The following is a 22,929-nucleotide window of genomic DNA, read 5'->3' as shown; positions in this document are numbered from 1 at the left end:
ACACACACACACACACACACACACACACACACACACACACACACACAAATAGATTGGGTGAAAAATCTACACCACTGAGGTCTCAACCCTCAGTGAACTGAGAGCCAGGATCTTATGTAGGTCATCACAACAACTCTGCTTCATAATGGTGGCAATCATGTCACACGTGAAGAAATGGCTCCATCACAAAAACATATCCTAGCAATGGCAGAATCAGAACCTGGCCATGTGAGGTTCTGCTCACAGCAGTCTGCTCACAGAGGCGAACTCTAGGGACTCTGGCATCTGGTGTCGCTGGAGAGTGCAGGATGGAGTATCTTGTCTCTGGCAAGGCAGCTCTAAGCAAGGGATTTTGAAAACATGTTGAAGTTAGAGTGAACTCACAGAAATACAAAGTATTGGGCTGCACATGGTTTATCACACTGAGCGGTTGTAACCCAGAGTTCACAGAAGGAATGTTACAAGGGAACAAGGCAAATAAATTGATGTTACATAGAAAAATGAGCAGACCATTTGTAATAGGTGGCTAATTTCAGCATTAATTACTCAGTAATTACTGAATGATTGCTGATTCTGTTTTCTTACATGATATATGAAGTTCAAAAAGGCACATTAAAGACGAGAATAAACATTCAAGAGCTAGAATTCACTAGGAAAAAAAAAAGGAGGCAGTGAGGAAAAGTGGCCAGCTCAGAAAATACAGAAGGAAATGGAGGGAAGTGTCTATGGTTTCAGCCAAAGATCTCAACCCTTAGCAACTTCCTACTATCCATCATTTGTTAACTAGACCATACATTGGTTAGCTAAACCTTACAGGAAAACATTTAAAAGCAAGAAAAGACTCTTTCAGAAAGGTTGCAAGTTCTAATGGACTAGGATCAATTTTTTGTAAGCTTTGCTCTGTGCGTTTGTGTGTAATTTAAGCTCTTTTTTTATATTTTATAAACATATATACCTGCTTAGCATATTGGAATATAAGTTGGAACTATTCCCTGAGGTTGTATGATGGTACTAATTATTGCTAGGAACGTTGAAGGGCAACCCTGTGTTTGCCCATTCTTATCCCTAAACTTTCCCAGCTATAATACACAACTGACCCTGGAGCACCCTGGAGGAGGAATTATGAGGAGCCCATGGCTCTTTTCTACTTTTTAAACAAAGAGTGCCTTCTAGGTTGAGAAGAAAGGCCTTGGAGCCCAGTTAACCTGGATTCAAGTTGCCCTGGGGCTAACTCTCTCTCTGCTGTTCTTTGCTCCTTCTGGAACGAGCACCCAAAGTAGGCTGTCATAAGTGCTGAGGCAAAGAGCAATGTGAGTTCCAGGAAGACTTCAGTGAAGGCTTCTGCATTGTTCCACACATCCACATTCTCAAGTCAGGGAAGGGGTCTCTGAACCACACCAGTTCTCATAATGTGTCTTGGCACTAACACTACAGTGACACAAACACTATAAACAAGCAAGTCAGTCCGGGCCCAGATCATACTGAGGGTAAACTTCCCCCAACTAACCCAGCAGTAATAAAATGGACCCTTGTTGGGAAACTATGTAAGAGTACCTATGGATAGTGAACAGGGAGTGAAAGGCTCTAGGCAGGCTAAAGTAGAAGGACCAGGGAAAGCTCAGGATAGGAGAGCAGGAGAGAGCAGGAAAAAGGTTAAGGGCCAGCAACAGTGTTCCAGGGGAGTTTCAGGTAGGTAGGGGCCAATGGAAAAAGACTCTTGGAGGTCAGAGAGAGTCCTTCAGGTTTTGTTCTAACTCTATGTGGACACTGTTGTAATGCTTCAGTCAGAGCGATGATAGGATACTTTGTACTTTGAAGATGGTCCTTAAGCCTGAATAGGAAAGGGTGTACGGGGAAGCTGTAGCTGGACTCTCAATTGCACGTCATGGAATCTTGGAGTAGTGTCAGAGTGCTGAAGGGAGGAACATTAATCTTCAGTGTGCTTTAGATACTGGACCAGAAAACATGCTGGTGAGTGAGAGACAGGGCCAGGGTGGAGCAGGGAGCGATGATGGGTATCTAGGATGATTCTTCTGCCTCAGCCTATCTGGGCAGGCTGCTAGTGCTAAAGTGGGAAAGGTCAACGGAGGTTGGCGAGGGATGCCAGGAATTGGCTCTTTGGGTGATTTCATCCTGGCTTCCTGAGCTCATCCACAGGAGCTATCAGGTACCAGGTCGCTGGCAGGTCTGAAGCCCTGGGTGAGTGAACTTTGTAACAGTTGAACTTTGACTGGGATAAAGAAGGCTAGAGCGAGGGTTATTTTCCAGATCAGTCCTTTCCAAATATATGAATGACAACCCTCCAGTATTACCATCTAAGCTGATGAGCTCTGTCCTTCATCCTCCCTCACATATCCATCCCCTTTTTTCTCTTGGCCGTGTTTTGGAAACCTAAGTCAAAGAGCTTCAGTGTTTGCTTTGAGGATTATATATGAAAATAGAGTCTCATAGAACTCTTCTATAAGAGGCTGTCTTCACAGGACCAGGTTCACTGGGAAAGTGCTCATGAAAGTATCCCCAATCCAGATCCAGAACCACCATATTGATCAGCATGGTGATATCCCTGCCCCTAAACCTTTAGCTTTGTGTGAAGGTTCTTTACTCAGAACAGAGTAGAGGTATTAAATATCTTCTTTCTTCTTCCAAAGTGACTTAGGGCCTCCAGGCATGGAGAGAGGAGTCCTGCTTGTTAAGGCATTCTCCTGGTCCCCTAGCAGCCCCTTATAAAACATTTCTAGCATGTCATTCCTCTCCGCTGGACCACCTAGGAGCCATATACCAATGGGTCTCCCTAAGTGGGGCCAGACCTCCAGGAGAACTCACAGGTCCTGTTCTGGGATCTCAAACTATAACAGGCATCCCTACTCCTCCTCTGGGGCCCTGTTTCCATGGTATAGTCATGGCCTGGAGGGTGGGGCAGGTAGGAGTGATAATGCATGCTAATTAGCACTGTGCAGAGCTGTCATCAGGAACCCAGAAGCCACATGGTCCCAACCTGTTTGGGACTGGCACATCAAATTCAAACCAGCTGGCCTTTGTTTGGAAATGTTCTTGGTAGGTCCAGCCCATCCTGGACAATGGAAGGGCTGCTCTTTCTTCAGTGTGTGCTTGGTTTAGGCTCAAGGAAAGCTTATAATCACTATGCACGTGCTGCAGCTGATTTGGTTTTAGAGTGCCTTTAGGCCATCTCTTATTTATTTGGTGAGCAGGAATGGATCCTTACTTAGTGACAAGAAACAGCAGCATGACCTTCTGTATCCTTCAGCTTAAAATCCTTCCACAATCACCTACTTTAGGACAAGGTCTCAACTCTTCTCCAATTCTGCTGGGCCCATCTCTTTGAGTCATTTCTGCTCCCCGTTCAACTCTTTGATTAGAGCCACTCTGAGCTATTTTCCCTTCCCAGAAGGGTCTGATTCCTATTATCTAGATGCTTCCCTTGTACCTTTTACTTTGCCAGATGCACACCCCACCCCCACCAATCCCCTATCCTTAGGGTTCAGCTCCAGAGACCCTGGCTTAGGTTATCCAGATGTGATTGGCTATGCCTATTATGTCTTAGCTTAACAATGACTGTGTCATTTTCTGGTTCTTTCCTCCTATCTGCATAGCCCAAGACAGTGGATTAACCATCCCATTCATTCCACTAAGGAATCTTTCCACACAGACTTGAGCAAATGGCTTCCTCCCGGGGAGCCAAGCCTGTGCACAGTGTTCTTCCCTTCCAAACCACCTAGCCTACAGCAAAGTCCATCAGACTCCAAGCTAAAGAGGAATACATCAGTACCCTGAGCTCCAGATCAAACAGACAACTTCACCTGTAGCACTGTTGCATGATTAGAATGTTTCCTGTTATGTGGAAACCATGTCTGTCAGCCTGTCAGAGTGAAGTAGACTCTGGAATTCCAGCCTCAAGCACACACAGGAGAAAACCCCATAGAACTAATAGATACAAACCAAGAGACATAGAAGGAACAAGTGAAACCAAGGAACCTACAGCCTGTGCTCTTGTCTGTAATTTCCACTCAATGCTGGGTGGAACATGGGCAAAACACAAGTCTTTAGACATCTTCAGTCATGTTATCATCATACTATGATAATTCTCCTGTGTGTATTGTTAAGGATAAAGGAGAACCTTCCTAGTTCAATACCGAGAAGGCTGAAGCAGGAAAATTACTCTGAAAGAGTTCAGAGCCAGTCAGAGTGACACAGCAATACCAAGCTTGACTCAAAAACAAAACAAAACAAATCAAAGGAGAAAGAACAAATGGTACTATCAAGGATCAAACTTTCTGTACTTTTTAGTACATTAATACTATTATAATGATCTCTTTTAAATTTGTGATTCATTATTTTCTCTTTCAAAATATGTTCACTAAAGTGGGAAGGAAAAAGGCTATCGAATTGCCTGGAGTGTGGACTCTCTTTTCCATGTCCATAGCATAGCCTTGGGGGACAGCCTTTAAATAGTCAACAACTGTTTCTGTGTGGATTAATTTATGTTGTATTTCTTTTGGTGACTATATTCTTGTCCGAGAAAATAAAGCTCCCTTCAAGAGGGAGGGATAAGATCCAATACTTCACAATGATGAAGAAGGAAATTTGGGCTCTGGCCAATGTGTATCCCTGGATGTGTGCTCCCCTGTGCATGTCTAAGCCACATCCTTCTTTTGGCAGGCTTTTTCACCCAGATCTCCACCTTGGCTGATGTGCAGGAAAACGTCATGGAATACCTCCACGTGCTCAGCCGACCCAAAGTCATTGACCAGGAGCACGATGTGGTGTGGACCGAAGCGTACATCGACAGCACTGTGAGTCTACAGGGGCCTCGGGGGGAGAGGCTGTGTCTGCCTTCCTGCTTCAGTGCACAGCTTTCTTATCATTCTCCATCAGTCATGGGCTTTACTGACTCTGTCCCAGATTGTAGGTACAACTGATACTGTTCACCTCAGCGGGCAACGAGTATGACCTGCACATCTGAAAGCGGCAGACACTCTCCCTTTCTGTTTATGGTTTCTGCTCATATCACATAGTGTCCACATTCCTACACGAGGCAGTGATGAGAAGCTTGCTGATGGTCAGACGCATGCCTTGCCATGCATAAGGTCCTAGAGATGGATTGTTCGGTCTCAGCTGAAGATGAAACTGAAGCTCACTCTGATAACAAATGGATGGTCACGACAGAGGCTGTCATTACATTTTCCTCTGATAGACAGGCAAGAATGTGGTTCTGTGGGGTCATATAAGCATGATCGTGTGAATTTTGTCATGAGCTCCCGAAGAGTTGGTCCTGGTGTGTGCTTAAAAGCTGGGGCTTGGCCAATCATCTAGTTACTTTTCCATTGCTGTGTTTTTGCATAATTTCCAGGTGATTTTTCATAGTGATAATGAGTCTGATGGGAGGGGCATGTTTCATTTATTGATTGTAAATGTTCTCGAAGGACTTTTCTGCCGTCAGTGTTTTTGGGATTCACATCACTTTAATCACAAAAGGACACAGCTGTGTTCTGTAGTAGTCTCCATGGCTGCCCTGGGCCTACTTTCCTCCCTCTGGGCACTTCTGTTTTTATTATTTCTATATTCCTGGAAGCCACAGGCACACACGGGATAATAACAACATATTAGAGGCAAACTGGAGACACCCAGACGCATCCAGCTTTCCCCACTCCAGCCTTCAAGTAAAACACAGATAGGTCTGTATGTCCTGGCTCAGAAAGGGTGTCTAAATCTCAGGAATATTCACCTGAAGATGAGGGGCATTTGGATGGTAAGTACTTCTTGGTTGCTGGTGACACTGATCTTCTGTCTGTTTGGGAGTCTGATCTTGGTTAGGTTCCGAGCTGTAGGAACAAAATAGCAAGGTTGCATATTTGAGCTGACAATGACAATGGGCACAGCAGCTCATGCTGCTATCTCTCCTTTCTCATGGTTAAAGTGAGGCAGAAAAAACAAGAGCAAAGGGAAAGCATGTATCTAGCTGGTGCTGGAGTAACCTAGCCGCTCTGTAGTTTGTCTTGCAAACTCCAGACATCAAGGTTGATCAGTTGTTTTAATTCCTCAGTGTGGAAGTGTAGGACTAGGATCTAATTAAAGCACATGATGCTTGAACTTGACTAGATTAATAGAGCAGAGAGGCCAGTAAGGGGCCTGACAACATATGGGTACCTAGTGTGTGAACTAATCTCAGCAGAACAAGACCATAATTTTAAAAGACAAAGGACATTTTGTCAGCAGGTGAAGGCTCTTGACACCAAACTTGATGACCTGATTTTGATCCCTAGGACACACAAGGTTAAAAGAGAACTGACTCTCACAGGTTATCTTCTGACCTCCATACATGGCACCATGATGTGTGATCCCATCCTCACAAAAATAAGCAAATAAATAATGTATTAAAACATTTTTTTTTAAATTTGAGGAAACTGTTCTGAAAATTCCTATAGTAAAGGAAATTAGCAGAAGACATAGGCAGACTCAAACATAACAAAATGGCTTTCAATATGAAAAAATATACACCTTTACCCATAATAAGAAAAATGCAAATTAAAGTATAATGAGATACCATTTCTCAACAGCAGAATGATAGAAACTAGAAGCCTAGCTGTACACTATGCTGCTGAGGATGCCAGCAGGGAGGTCACTGCAAATGTGGAATGGGATGGATTCTGTGGAGGAGGGAGTGGGGCTCCTTTGCCCTTTGCCCCCGCAGTCATACTTGGCATTACACTGAAGATAACTCTCCATTAAGACTCTACAGAAGTTTGTTCATTGGAACTGTGTACCATTTCCAAATGCTGGAAGTTGCCTAACTCCCCAAAACACTCAAAGGTTGATTATGTGAGGCATAGACTATTAGCAACAAGAGTGAGGGTGGTCTCTGCTGCTTGGCATAGAATGTCTATATGCTCTCAGGATATGCTGCTGAGGAAAGTGAACCAAACACAAGAGTGAGTCTTCCAGGTGATGTATTGTGTAGGATGGAAGACTGAATGAGAAGGCATGTGTGTGCGCACAGAAATGTGCATAGACAAGGGAAACTAGAAGTCCATAGAGTTTGTTACCTATAAGAACGAGAAGATGACGCATTACTTTTTGCATAGTTTTGTTTGGTTTTGCATATCTGTGTGGTGTGGTGTGGTATGGTGTGGTGTGGTATGTGTGTGTGTGGTGTGGTGTGGTGTGTGTGGTGTGGTGTGGTGTGTGTGTGTGTACAGGTACATGCATGTTACAATAAAAATGTGGAGGTTGGAGAACAATCTTTAATATCAGCTGTAGTCAGGGCCATTTATCCTTCAAACTGCATACCCCAGCCCAGCCTGTAATAGTCCAGGGAGCTTTCTGTTTCTGCCCCTTCTTGCTGTGGAAGCACTGGGGTTGCAGACATGAACTACTGAGTCTGGCTTCATGTGGTCTCTAGAAAACTGAACTCAGCACCTTATCTACTGAGCTGTATCTCTAGCCTAGTTTTGACTTTTAAATTTGTTATATTCATGTGTGTGTGTGTGTGTGTGTGTGTGTGTGTGTGTGCGTGCGCGCGTGTGTGTGCATTCATGTATGTGTGTGAGAGAGACGGAGAGAGAGCATGGAGTCGGTACATGTGCATTGCACATGTATGGGCCTCAGAGGCCAACTTGCAGGAGCTGGTTCTTTCCTTGTACTATGTGGGTCCTGGGGATGCAACTTGGGACATCAGGCTTGGAACCAACTACCTTTCCATGTGGAGCCATCTGACCAACTCACATTTAAAACAAAACCAAAACCAAACCAACCAACCAAGTAAACAAAACCAACTTTCATTACATTTATTCATTTATTTATCTATGTGTGTGTGTGTGTGTCTTACTTGTGTGTGTTTGTGTGCAGTTTTAAGTTTTTCAAAGCATGTATTTTGTGTATTCAAACATTAACATTATAGCAATAATAATGGAAAAAAATGGAATGTCAACAACTTAAAAATGAAAACAACTCTATTTTAGTTAAATAGCAAATTTACCCAGAAAGCAGGAAAAAAAAAACATAACTTTTTAAATTAATCTCAGGTATAGTGGTAATATACATTATTAAATTTTGAACAAAATGCTTAATACTACAATCTAAAGAAAAGAATAACGCAACTTTAAATTTTCTTAGCATCATTTGTAGTGATAAGCAATTCTTAGTCTAGGCGGGGAGGATGTTGGAAGCGAACACATCAAAACTCTTACAGACAAGGCAGGTGCCTATGGGGTTAGACTGGATCAAAAGCTGCAGAATGCAGTTCTGTCTGTGTTCCTGGAGAAAGGCTAAGGCCACCAGCAGCTGCAGAGCAGTGAATTTCTCTAGGAGGCAGATCCTCTCCCAGGAAAAGGAACAGGGGCTCCTGAGAGAAGCTGCTGCCTCCAGAGCTGGGAGTAGTTAAAGCACCTTTCTCTCCTAAATAAAGAATATATGAAGTATTTTATACCAGAAAATAAGGAAACTCTAAAACAACAACAGAGTTGTCAAGAGCGTGCAATTAGTTAAGGGTCTCTTGATGAGCAAATCTTGAGTTTTTGACCCAGAAAAATATAACATACAGCAGTGATAGACTGTGGTCTGTTGAGTCAAACCAGTAATCCACATATTCTAACTAATAGTGAGCAAACACTGAACAGATAAACTTCTTAGGGAAGAGAGTGTAATCCACAGTGACACGCCATGTGATGATGAATGACAGCGGGGCGAGGGAGTGATGGCGCTGGAGAGTCTCCATTCTGCAGCCATGGTAGTTCAGGACAACCAGACTCAGATATAGCCAACATTATCAATGAGCATGAAATCTAAGTGGAAAGTTTGATGATGAGAAGGACATTTTTATTGTTTCAAAGTGCGTCTCTAGAGGTTATTTTAATTAATTGTGAGGAAAGAAAAATAGTACCTGAACAGTAGGATGGCATGTCTGTGTTCTAGTACTCCGTGTAGGAGACTGCCCCAACCACATCTTGAGTAGGTCAGAAAATAGCATCACCAATGAGAAAGAGGTAGATGCTATATACCCATGGAGGAGGATATGGTGTTCATATTGGTTATTCTGGCTGGAGATATAACCTGAAGCTCATGGAGACCTCACTGCCACTCAAGGCTTTTCTACTACAACCCCTGACAGAAGAAGAAAGGAGAGTGGCTTACTTGGGCAAGCAGGTGTGTAAGGAATACCTCTGAACTTTTCTGTCTCAAGTAGAATTAATACTGTGTGCCCCAGCCAGCACAGCTCATTACCGAGAAAGCTCCATATAGCAAGATGGTGGAGCCTACGTGTCCCACTGCCTCAAGAGCCTTTTGCTGCATGTAAAGCTTGGAACCTGGGAGTTAGTTAATGACCTCTCAGCAAGGTTTCTGGTCTTCCCTAGTGTCTGATGTTATATATTTGCAAATCCAGCAGATGAACAAGCTCCTGAGTAGAAAGTTCTGAGGAATCTTCTCACCTTGGAGATGTAGAGAGGCCTCTTGGGCTATTTCATATGTGGCTGGGTGGTTTTTGTTTTGTTGTTTGTTTGTTTTTAATTAGGCTATTGTGAGTGGAATGGCTACTGTGACTCCATCGAGTGCCTCTGAACAAGAAACCAGTCTTTTCAAACAAGACATCAGGCTTAGATCCTATAGCTCAAGCACAAAAACAAACACCAAAATCAAACAGTTCTATCATTTATACATCAGGATCAATATAGGATTTGCATCTGTAGAATCTGAGTTCCAAGATTATCCCTCCAATCTTGGAAGGCCATAAAAGGGCAGCTGGGGTTCAGCATTTTTGAACTCCTAGCTGTCAGTAGTGATTCATCCATGTTGTCTTGAGAAACATGTAGGAGATCCATGAAGCCCGCCTCTGGGTATGCCTGGGAAGGTAATTCCAAAGGTGATTAGTGTTGTAAAATATAGTGATTATTTCAAAATGATTAAAATTCTATCCCAATCCAAGACAATCCAGTGTCAGTATTTGGCTTTATATAACTCAGCTTAAAATAATGAGCACTTGCCACAGTGACGGGCAATCATCCCCTTCTTAATGTGTGTAAAACTCTGGTGGGGTTGTTGGTATAAAATTTTTAAATATATTTACAAATGAGAGAAGTCTATCTTAGATCTTGAGCTAAGAATGTGGGGTTAAAATGGTAGCCTGGGTGACACACACACACACACACACACACACACACACACACACAAACACAAGCGAATTTTCTCTGGCCACTAGCCAGTTGCCTTTATAAGATGGAAGTGAAACCTGCCTTCCAGGGTTGGTCCTAAGGGCTAAATATCTTTGCAGGATGATAGTGTTACCTACCCTCCTTCAAATTTCCTTATATCCTGCCTTCCCTTCATCCATCCTTCTTTCTTTATTTCTACAGGTGAGCATCACCCAGATAGCTGTGCTAGTCCACCATGGGGCTATGCATTTAACTGCTTAAAACTGTACAGTGCATGGTCCTGAGGTCTCTATAGGTGACTGGGTGGAGCACACAAGGCCACAGTTAATTGGTGGCTGTGCTACAGCTCTCATCTACAGCTCAAAGTTCTTTTCCAGGATGAGCCAAGTGGTCGGGTTTGGGGCAAAATTCCGTTGCTTGCAGCTGTAGGACTGGGGTCCTGTTTTCTTGCTGTCGAGAGACCACCACATGCAGAGGGTACCTGCTATTCTTCATCACGTTGTCACTATATACAGCTCCACAAGCTTATTCACTTCTGGACCCGCAGAGCTTATCTTTCTGTGTTCAATCTCTCCTTAATGGCTTCTCCCATTAGGTTAGGAGCACCAGGCTAGCCTACTTTTCATTAGCTCCTAGTCAGTTGTTTGCTAATCTGATTGTGGGAGCAACATCCTTTCCTGCCCATTCTCAAGGGCCAGAGATTTTACAGGGATGGACTTCTACATATGTCCAAGTCTTGGGAACCAGTTTAGAACGTTGTCTACAACAGCAGCTTCTCTGGCTTCGTGCTCTGGTTTGAGAGGGGAAGATAAAGCCAGAAGGAAATCCAGCCTTTCCTTTTCCTACACACATTCAGACTAGCTGTCCATTCGTCTATAGTGTTTCAGCTCTCCACATGCTTCCAGCAACCTGGTCATTTTTATTATGCTGTGATATGAAAAGAGTTTTTACTCTTTTGAAAGCAGAAAGCCCATGTTCCTGTTGATTCACATAATTTCCATCAAGGTCACAGGAAGTCAGCATTTGTTAATTGTCTATAAATCTGAACAATTGACCACTCACATTTGCTTAATATGATCTTAGATCTTCTTTCTCCTTAGTTACCTGATTCCGCAATTAAGGCCAAAGGAATTCCTGTCTGCTTGACACCCTAGGCATTGTAACTGAACCCAGAATTAACAGATAAAATTGTGAACTTGACTTAGTGGTGGACAGAATGGTTCACAGCAACCTGTGACTGCAACTTTTTCCCTTCTTACTCATTGCACACAGACCCGGACCCATGATGTCCTGAGTCTGGACATGTTCAGGGACAAGCTGAGCCATGGACAGAGCCTGGTTTGGACTCTCGCACTTAGGGCCATTGGTTGCATTTACCAAGCATGGCTCCAGTATCAGAATGACAAAGCTCTTTTCAGCTTCATCCTTCTGGTCCCTTGCTACCAGTTTGATTAAATATTCTGTCTGCCGTAGGTGCTCTGTTCAATTTGCTTTCCTGGTGAAGACCAAATAAATGAATGAATGTTAACAACATTAATTATGTTTAATCTAATAAGATCTCATGTATTAATTGGCAAAACAGCAAACACCAAAATTCTGGAATTCACAGGCTTCTCATCTCAACACGAGTCGTGCACAGCCATTATCTTGGAGGTGCAGAGCGAAAATTCATTATGGGTGGAATTTGTTCCATTTCGTAAGCAAATCGCTTGCACTTTGCAGTTGGGTCTTAATCAGCTGAGGAAAGCTACGCAACTTGCCATGTAGGGCAGAGGCAACATCAAATCCAGGAAGCATCCACAGCCTGATAAACCCCTCCAGGGGAGTTTGCACAAATCTTGGCCATACACAGAAGGGAAGCAAAGAAACCTTTCAAAAACAGTAGGAATGTGACCATTTAAAATAATGAGAATTCATTATCCAGCCCTCTCAGCCCTCCTGTTCCTCCTGTTTGCTGGCAATGCAATTCAGTATGCAATCTGCAGGAACTTCAAACCTGTTTACTTGCATTGGCAAATTGGACCTGCATCCTTCCTCCTTACCCCCCACTAAGCCCAACTTGGAGAAAACGCTTCGGGTTTGATAAATTGCACATTTGTTTCAGTTTTCCATCTAGGAATGGCACTTCAGCCATCGAGAAGTCGTTTGGGTGATTGCTTGAAGCTACAGCTTCTTACTGCCTAGAAGCAATTACTCAGGGGGTGTCAAAGCCATTGTGAGGAAGTTGGTGGAGGTTGGAAATGGAATTTACAGTATTTTCCCAAGACACCTCTGCGTATCAAAGAAGTTGCAGTCATTGAGACAGAGAGGCATTCGTATGGAGAAACAAACTGTCCTGCTGAGCTAAGTTGTGGCACAGAGACTACCATCTGCATTACTTGGCGTGGAGGAAGCTGATTACGTTGGGACCTCTATTTCATAGCAGATGGGTTCATTAAATTTAATAGCCTCCAGAGCCTTTAGCAACCGTGTTAAAAACATGTGGAGCATGCTGTGACACTTCACTTCTGGCCCCAAAGTCATTATAACTCTGGCACAGACGATAAATAATACAGTACTTTATTTCCATCAAAACAGATTACTATTATAATAATTATTTTTTTTACAGTAGGTGCTGATGTGTGTTCCTGATTTAGGGAACCATTTATAGCCACCCAAATATTTTTCTCTTTATTTGGTACTAGATTTCTCTTTTAAATCTTTTTTATTGGTATCATTGTTGGGATTTTGTTTGTTTATTTTTTTCCTTGAAATTGATGTATTAAAACTATGAGTCAAGATAAACTTAACTGCAGAAAAGATGTAAACTGTATGGATGATAGTCAATGCCAGAAACACTTCTGGCTGAAATTGAAAGGACCTTTTGGATTTCAGGTGTTTGTTGTTGTTTATAAGTTTGTGGTTCCATGATTTTCACCTCTTGATGGTGAAGGGGCAGCCTCTGCCCTATGCCAGACAGAAACAGATGAGACCATGAAGCCCTGGAAACCTGCAAGATGGAGTTGCTCAGCACTCTGATGTTGCAGCAGTTTTTAACTCTAACTCAAATTAGCATTGAAAATGTCAGTTCTTAGAAATGTGTTTTCTTAACAGTCCTCTCCTCAAGTATGGCTAGATTCAGAGATCAGTCTTATTAATATTTTGATTTATTTCTTGACTCCTTTTGCCTTAATTCCTGTACTGACTCCTGATTCTGACAGTGACAGCTTCTACTATCCACTGATTTTTATTATTCACATAGCCCTTTCTCTTCCATCATTTACTATGGAAATTTTATTTGTCTCTATGAGAAAGCCAAATAGGTAGTTATTAAATATTTTTATATTTTTTCTTGATTAATAGAGAAAACCGAGTCAGAAGCACTGACTGTAGGTTTCAGGATGTGTAGAATGTGGGATTTATTATTATTGGGATTGCTGCCTCCAGGGTCACACCCACCCAGGATAGAAAACCCAAGAGCAGCAGCCTCTCTATGGCTGTGTCTGAGCTGTTCTGCCCTTGCGTTTCCTTCCTTATAACTTTGTTGTGTTTTCATCTTCTTTCTAGACGTTTTCTTTCTCCTGTCAATCTGGTAAAACCTGGTCTTCAAACCTGATTTTATATGTTATCCTGGTTCAAACACTATAGACATGAATTTGGAGTTTAGGTAGCTGGGTTTACGTCTCTGAGCAAATCTCTGTAGCCCATGGTTCTTGGAGTTGATTCAACCAGCTATGACTCAGAAAAGACCCTATTGTAGAAACAGATGGGCTAGGGTTGTGAAAAAAGATTCTCTAAGAGAGAAATGTGAGAGAGCACATAAGACTGGGATCTGAATGATTTGACATGTCTAAATGCCAGTTCTTTCATCTAAATAAACCCCAAGTCGCAGCCCAAATAGGTCCTGTGTGATTGCAACCCTCATGAGCATGTCTACTTTCCTGTACTCTAGCCTCTTTTTTATTCTTACTACCATGAGTGCTGTAAGCCAGCACACACTTGAGCCTTTTCGTAATGTCAGAATTTATTGAAAAAAAAAAAAAACCAATAAGGTCACAAGGTTTAGCAAGTTTAATGACAGCCATTTGTCATAGAGTCTGGCACACCTTGTAGCCTGGCTGAGGTGGAGCAAGTTCTTTTTTTCCAAGATTATTCACTAATGATTATTAGCACTCATTCCTCACTGCACATGGTAACACACACGCTCCCTCTCCCTCCTTCTGTGTGCGTATGTGGTGGGGGAGCATGGGTGGGTATCTCTGTGTTTGTGTGTTACTGAATACATTTAAAATGGCTGTAGCAGAGTTCCAGAATTTCAGAGGCTTCCAAACTGGACTAAGAAAAAGTCCATATAGATAAGAGATAAAAACCAGACCAGTGACAGAAGAGCACGCTAAGTTTGAGACGAAGGTTGTAGAATCCAAGTCAAAAGGCTGATCCAGGTTAGGTGCAGAAAGTGGGTCAAGAGCAGGGGAAGGCAGGTCACACTGGCCGACAGGAGAATAGGCAGGCAGTTGAGTGGTCTGTGTTAACAGAATCCTAGGGGAAAGTCCTGGATTCTTGAGGCACGCATCAGGTGTGAGATATAGTATGGAGCCAGCACCGTGTCAGGTGTTCATCGCTGTAGGTGGTCTAGATGAGGGCATTACACCCATTTGTCCATCTCGTGTGTTCAGGAAGCTCTTGTGTCTAGTTTTCCAGACATGATTTTAACATTTCTGTATGTCCCCGTACCTTGATCTCTCTAAGAAACTTAGAGTATGGCTCCCTATCTGTTTTTAGGAATAATTTGCCAGCATCATCTGGATGAGTGGTGCTAAACAAATAGTGCAGTTTCTTGGTCCACTCAAGGGCTACACTTATCCTTCTCCCTCAAAATGAATTAAAAAAAAAACTGCTTGCAAAACAATTTCCTGGGGTAATACACAGCCTGAAAAGCCACTTTTTATAGCATATAAAATAGAGTACGGAATAGCTTGATCTAATACCACTTTCTCCAACAGGTGCCTTCCCCACCGAAAACCTTTCCTTCCTTCCAGATTTTTTGGCCATTCCCTTTCCCCTGCATACTATCCTACTGCATGGGTGACGGGGGCTACTCATCCTTGCAATCTTTTGAGGACCCAGGGAAATTATCTTTGGAAACCATAGCCAAGTCTGTCTTGCCAGTCCCCCATCATGGCCCAGTAATTTGGGTGAATTATCTTCTCCGAACAGATTCTCATGCTCTGACATGGTTTAGACTAAAATGAGCACATTCCTCCCATTACCAGCATGAAGAACAATTAAAATAATCCCAGAGAGAATCAGCCTGTGGTTTGATATCAGCTGCCAGCTTCATGTCTCTTGTGGTCTCCGACATTTTCTTCATGTAAATGATTTAGTTTTTATTCTTAGTCTGTAAGAATTGTTGTGGCTCAGAGATAGCACAGATAAGAATTTGTCAACTCTCACGGGCTCCCAACCTGCTTCTATTTACAAGGGGTGGGGCGGGGAACAACCCTGCTTTGTGTTTCCTTGCCTTCACGGTCTTTCAGATCCAACTTGTGAACAATACAGCAATTGGAGTATCCTTCCAACCTTATTCTGCTGGTGATATGCACTCCTGTCAGATGTCCAAGCCAAACACAATGCTCAATGCCAGCTCCTCTGGGGAAATGCTCTCTTGTTTGGAGCAAAAAAGGATGAGCAGAGGCAGTATTTGATTCAGACAAACAGGAACATGTTTTCAAATCAATTTCTATTATTTGTAATCAAAGCAGCTGGAGCATCTACATCTTTTCAGGGCACTGGGAACAACTGAACACACTCGCCATTGATTCCTAAAGTGATCAAACGCAAGATGGCCCACGATCAAGCTGGGGTGGAGGACTAGTTGTGCAGTCTGCTTCTCCCTCAGGTAGCTACTTAAGCAGCACTTGCCGGGCATCTTCCTTTGGGAAAGCCAGGTAGTGGGCTTCCCGCGGCATCCCAAGTAAGGAACTAGTGGCCAGCACTGCTCTTCTATCTCACAGGGTAAGACTGTCAGGAAACCTAATTAGAAGAACATTTCTGTCTACATCTAAGAAAGATTTCGTTTAGCAAGATGTCACCAATAGTGAAACTTTGACCTCTTCCTTTCCAATTTGTATCCCCTTGATCTCCTTTACTTTTTTTATTGCTCTAGCAAGGACTTCAAGTACTATGTTGAGGAGATATGGAGAGAGTGGGCAGCCTTGCCATGTCCCTGATTTCAGTGGGATTGATTTAGGTTTTTCTCCATTGAGTTTGATGTTGGCTATTAGGCTTGCTGTATATTGCCTTTACTATGTTTATGTGCCTTGTATTCCTGATCCCTTCAAGACTGTAAACATGAATGGATGTTGGACTTTGTCAAATGCTTTTTCGGCATCTAAGGAGATGATCATGTGTTTTTTCTTCTTCAGTTTGTTTATATGGTGGATTACATTGCTGGAGCTACATATATTGAACCATCCTTGCATCCCTGAGATGAAGCCTACTTGGTCATGGTGAATGATATCTTTTTATGTATTCTTGGATACTACTCAGCAATTAAAAACAAGAAAATCATGAAATTTGCAGGCAAATGGTGGCATCTAGAAAAAATCATCCTGAGTGAGGTATCCCAGGAGCAGAAAGACACACACAGTATATACTCACTTATATAGACCTCTAAGATAGGATAAACATACTAAAATATATGCACCTAAAGAAGATAAACAAGATAGAGGACCTGGAGTCAGATGATCAATCCTCACTTATAAAGACAAATGGGATGGACATAGGAAGTAGGAGAAAACAAGTAACAGGACAAGAGCCTACCACAGAGGGCCTCTGAAAGATGCTACCTAGCAGTGTATCAAAGCAGATGCAGAGACTCATAACCAAACCTTCGGCAGAGTACAGGGAATCATACGATAAAAGGGGGAGTTAATATGACTGGGAGAGGACAGGAGCTCCCCAAGGACAAAATATATCAGGGCAAGGGGGTCTTCTATGAGACTGTATTTCCAACCAAGGACCATATATGGATATAACCTAGAATCCCTTCTCGGATGTAGCCCATGGTAGCTCAGTATCCAAGTGGGTTTCCCTAGTAAGGGGAACAGGAATTATTTCTGACATGAACTCCACGACTGGCTCCTTTACCTCTTCCCCTCCCCCCAGGGAGGAACAGTCTTGCTAGGCCACAGAGGAAGACATGGCAGCCAGTCCTGAAGAAACCTGATAAGCTAGGGTCAGATGGAAGGGGAGGAGGACCTCCCCTAGCAGTGGACTTGGAAAGGGATAGGGAGGAGATGAGGGAGGGAGGGTGGGGTTGGGAGGGAATGAGAGAGGAGCTGCAGCTGGGATAAAAAGTAAATAACCTGTGATTAATATAAAAAATAAAAATTAATAATAATAATAAAAAAGAAAGATGTCGCCAAGCTGCACCTCAGCTGTTTTTAATCCCATTAACAAATTAGGGAATTTAAAGAAAAGCAGAATAACCATAGACTTTAGGAGGGCTTAATGTCTATGCTTCAGAAACCTAAAGTAACTCACTCTGGCCTCATCTTTAAAGCACAACCCTTCTTCATTGGGCCCTACTTTCCATCCCTATCCTGGTCACAGCCATAGGGATCTTAAGAGCTAACCCCCATGCTTTCTCTGACCCAGAACATTGCACATGCCGTTCTTTCTTCAAGAAGCAGCCTTCCTCTTACCTTACCTGAAACTCATGTACATGTCCTATGTTTTCAGTTTCATGATCATCTGTTCCTGTGACCTCCTCTCACAGATCCTACTCTATAGTTCAGTGCTCATCATTTCCTTCCATACATCTGAAAATGTTCAAGCACTCCTGTACCAGAAAGTCTGTGTTTAGGCTTCTTGAGGAAAGAGCTGGTGTCTGGCTCTTTGCAATATGCTCAGAGCAGAGCCAGGAGCCATTGGTGTGTGCATCCCTAGGGGTGTATGACTCTCGTGAACTGGAACTTTCCAGGCTGAACCATATCTGGAAATATCCCGTGTAGGAGCAGCAGCATCCCAAACACTACCTTGAACATGCCTGACACTACTCAAGGCCATCTTTGTAATCAGTGGGATTGATGGGTTCATCTTCCTATAACCACATGACTGTGTCCAATACACCAATTCAACAAGAAGTCTGACTTCACAGCCTCTCCTTGAAGATCCAAGACAGTAGCCTTCTGAGTGGCCAACGTATTTTTCTATCAGCCATGTCATTGTGGCAGTAAAGTTGATCGTACTTCCATCCATTGTTAAAATACAAGGACAATTTAAAAAGCAGCTGCACTGTTGGAATCATATCTGGATGTTGGGCATGTAATGGGTATCTAGGGAGTCCTTGAAAATAATTCCTTTCATTGATTTTGTATTTCCTGGCTTACTGTCAGTTGTGTTATCTATTGCCTTGAGGCATCTTACTATGAAGAGGAGAAGTCCGTTATTACTGCCAGTCTGCACTCCCAGAATATCACTCGTCTGTTGCATTACACCCCAGAATACTCTCCGACCCCTGGGCTTTTAGGCATGCTTCTCTGTCTCAGAATGTCACCCATCCTGTCATTGAGTTTCCATCTTGAGGCTTTGATGGTCGACGATAGTTGAGTGCTTGGATATTCCCATTCTTTAAAAATTCTTCCTTGTCAGCAGTCTGTTAGGCCACAGAGGAGGACTTTGCAGCCAGCCCTGAAGATACCTGATAAAACAGGGTCAGATGAAAGGGCAGGAGGTCCTCCCCTATCAGGGGACTTGGAAAGGGGCAGGGAGGAGACCAGGGAGGGAGTGTGGGGTTGGGGAGGGAATGAGGGAGCGGGATACAGCTGGGACACAGAGTTAACAAAATGTAACTAAAAAGAAAAATAAAATATAAAAAAAATAAAAAAAAATAAAAAGGTCTTAGTTTGGTTTAAAAAAAAATAAAAAAATAAAAATGCAAAAAAAAAATTCTTCCTTGTTTTTATCACCCAACAACATGAAAACTATGGCTAACATATTTTGTAGTATTCACACCTGGCACATGGCCGATACCCAGCATTATTTAACTCACGAGGCTAAGGTTTGTTCTTTGTCACTTGTTTCTCTGCTCAACACCCATTATGGTTATCATAGACTGGGCATCATGCTGTCCCTCATTATGTGTAATTTTATAATGAGACCACAAGATTAGAATACTGTTCAAAATATTGTTGTGTTTGACTTTCTTGTTGAAAACGTTGCCTTCTGATAAACTCTGTTCTGAAGAAACTGGTTAGTATAGATGACATCTTCCACTGCTGAGAAGCAGTAACTGGTTTCCTTGTGGAAGGACTGGGAAAACCAGGGGTGACACAGATCTGGAGAAAAGAGTTCATTGCTTAAGTCATATTGTTTATGCCAGAACACTTGAGTCTGATGGAAAAGTTCCTAACAGTGGTTTTCTTGCTATAGATATGTTTTATGGATGAAGTGGGGAATGTGACTTTTTTTCTTAGTGGAGCATCATCCTAATTTCAGTGGACTCTAAAGAAACTTGATATTAGGAGAGGCCAGGGGAAAAATATTTAGATCCATAATACTTCTTTAGCATTCACACTCATTTCTCCATCAAAACATAAATACTATCTGCTTTTAATTACTGGCCTCATCCAGGCCAAGATAATTACTGTGGGCTAGCCTGAAAAGAAAACATCCCAGCAAGTCTGATATCATGATGGAGTGGTAGAGTGTTCCTTGAAGGAGATGCTAAGGAAATCCTTAATGAATTAACGTCTTGACTTTTGCAACAGAATACTTAGGGCCTGGATGGGTGAGATCATAGGCCTTTGGCAGCTATCTGCCTTCACAGCACTTGAAAATCTGCTTCATATTAGGTTGCTGTTATGTAAAAGCATAGAATTCTCAAGTTAAGAAATATCGATCACTGCGTGACAATGAACACAAAACAAAAATGTATCATCTTCAAAAAACCCTTTAAAAATAAATGTCCTGCTTATTTTGTTTTGAAAATGAGTGGGTTCTTTTTCTACTTAGAAAGTGCTGTGGTTTTGTTAAACATACATTATTTAGAGGTTAAAATAATCTTAATCTTAACTATTAATATTATTAAAAACAGATTTTTTTTTTCAACCACAGACAACTGAACGCAGACAAGGAGGAACTTGGAAAAGAACAGCGATGGCTGAGCATGTGGGAGAGAGTAGAAGGAGGGCAGCTGCCTGGCCACAAGGCCTACATTCACAGCGGCTTGTGCTATCCTGGCAGAGCTGTGCATTTTTATAAGGTCTAGTGATTTCCCCAGACTTCATGGAATCTAGATCAAATGTGTCATTTCTCTCTTCTCGTGTTCTGATAATCTAACACAGGGCTGGGTAAGGAAGGCTTAGAATGTGTGCACTTTGTGGTCTTCCTGTGAGCCCAAATGTTTCTCCTGTCTGCAGCTGTTCAACAAACAGGTGGGACCACTGTTAACCCAGCACTATTATAGTCTATTGTGTGACTTAGTTTATTTCCAGACGCCTAATAAGCCAAGAGTCAGTCTCTCCTTTGGACACATGGGTGTCATGGTTTTCATATTTTTTATTAAATATGATTTCTTAGAGTGAACAAGAAAAACAATTCTCTGAGTGATAACCATCTATCATTTTCATATTTTTTGGTAGCATCTGTGTTAATCAGTGAAGTTGAAGGTCCTCTTTCACAGTCTTTAACCAGGTTATCTTGAAAATAAGCCTCCAAAGAATTCTGCCATCTGTGCAAACACATATTAGTAGATGCATGCCAGCGCCACCTGTTTTGGAAGCTCAAGGAAGCCTAGGCTCTTGGTCCTTTTAAGAGTTCTGATGGTGTCTTGCACAGGAACAAAGGAATTTCCTGCAGGAGCCAGGTCATTCTCCATTTGGATTCAGGAGACTTCAGGTACAGCTGAAGGCAAGACTGTTTAAAGCCCATACGTGGGACACTAGTCCTACAGAGACAGATGTCCCACAATTCTTATGTGAATTCCTGTGGAGAAAGCCAATGCCTCTCTAAGCCAGAGTAGACACCTTCCATTTTTACCCATAATGATCATTTCTAATGTCTGCAATAGTCACTGACAACTCCTCCCAGGTTGGCCAGAGACAATAACTTAAATGCTATGCAGAATGTCTATTCATTTTTATTATTTAAGCTAGTTTATTCTTATTTTATGTGTATGAGTGTTTTCCCTGCATATAATAGTGTGCGCACAGGTCACACAGAGGTCAGAAGAAGGCCTCAGATCTCCTGAAACTAGAATTACAGACAGTCGTGAGCTGCATGCAGACGTTGGGAAGTGAGCTCAGTCCTCTGCAAAAGCAGCAATTCTCTTAACCACTGAGCCATCTCTCCAGCCTTCAGGGCATCTATTCTCAACAAGAGCAGTTGAGAGCCCCTACAGATCAAGGACAGCATTTACATTGCTGTCAAGATGTCCATCCTGAAGCCTTGCACTGTGACTTACATCCCCTGAAGCACTTGCTATGTTTTGTATTCTCGAAGTGTTGTTGTTGTTTCTCTATAAAATGGAAGTAGTGGTGCTGATCTCCTGTACTTGGTAAGGTCAAAAACAAACAACAACAACAAAAACAAAATAAAAAACAAAGCACTGTTCAGCCCTATACCAAACATATAGCTACTGCTTGATAAAAGCTAATCATTACTAGCTAGCAATTCAGAGTAGTTATTATTGTATTCTCAATATGTCACTTTATGAAATGATTTTTGTCTTTTGCTTAGGATTATCTAATTCTAGCAATCTTCAAAATAATAATTTAATTAAGCAAACAAACTAATTAATTTATTGATTGCCTAAAAGCAGGGGGAAGGTGAGGTGAGGTCATGACTGGCCTTTCCTTCCAGAATTGCCTTGGCCCAAAGTCCCTGCTCTGCATGGTGTGTTCCATATGCCTATTGGAAGGTTTATGCCATACTTGGACTACAAAAGAGCAATTGACAGTCTACCAAAGCTATTGCTCCTAGTTTCCTAGAGAGTCATTATAGCTGCAAGTTGTGGAAACAGCTAGAGTAAAAAGGAACTGTGATATTGAGATCTGCCATGCTTTTGAACTGTATGATAACCCTCTCATATACCAAGAAGCCAGCAGAGAATGGCTAGTCAGCAGTGAGCAGTGATACTCAAACACATTGTTCCCTCCAGTGTCAGTCTTATCTGAGCCACACAGTGAAGACAACTGTGCCTTCACTGTGCCGAGAGTTTCAAGAACGGGAGTGTGACCCAGAACCTGTGTAAGTGTCTCAGCGTCCACTAGGTGCATTTTATTAACTCTTTTTTTACAAGATGGGCTAAAGGAAATTGAGTGATTTGCCCAAGGCAATGGAGTTACTAAAAAACAGACAAGTGAAATTCAGCTCCCATAAGCTTGTGTTGATGGGAGACTCTTAGATATGATGCCAGACACACAGATTTCTGCATGCCTGTATGTGTTCTGATGTGGGTCTCAGCCCCACAGGCTGTGTCCAAGAGGTGCTAGAGTCTTGAGAATGCCTTCAGGGAAGTTAGAGATGCCCCTTTGTCCCACAGGCCTGAGCTACACAGTGAAGCCACTGAAACCCAGATTTAGCTGGATTGTGTTACCAGAGCCTTGGGAACCCAAGACAGGAACCTCTACATTCTCAACTTGTAGCACATCTGTCGAGCCTTCTCTGTGCTATGGTAGAGGATAGAACAGAAAGTTGCCTTTTTACGCTTGTGAGAGAACCACAGCATTTCTGGGGTTGTCTCCATTCCTACCAACAATGTTTGATAGGGCTTTAGCTGTCC

General features: G+C 42.5%; 1 protein-coding gene across 3 annotated transcripts in view; it reads left to right on the top strand.

Moving 5' to 3' along the window:
* The window catches only part of Cacna2d3 (calcium voltage-gated channel auxiliary subunit alpha2delta 3), an 818,761-nt gene that overhangs the window by 546,194 nt on the left and 249,638 nt on the right, over nucleotides 1–22,929 (top strand). For all 3 annotated transcript variants that reach the window (XM_055612383.1, XM_055612382.1, XM_055612381.1), the window contains exon 13: nucleotides 4,678–4,811. In XM_055612383.1, the coding sequence (XP_055468358.1) occupies nucleotides 4,678–4,811 (134 nt within the window). The remainder of the gene's footprint in view (nucleotides 1–4,677; nucleotides 4,812–22,929) is intronic.

Source organism: Psammomys obesus, unplaced genomic scaffold (genome assembly GCF_907164565.1).
Source record: "Psammomys obesus unplaced genomic scaffold, mPsaObe1.curated_primary_1811, whole genome shotgun sequence".
Taxonomy (NCBI): domain Eukaryota; kingdom Metazoa; phylum Chordata; class Mammalia; order Rodentia; family Muridae; genus Psammomys; species Psammomys obesus.
This window is presented reverse-complemented; position numbering and strand designations above follow the sequence as displayed.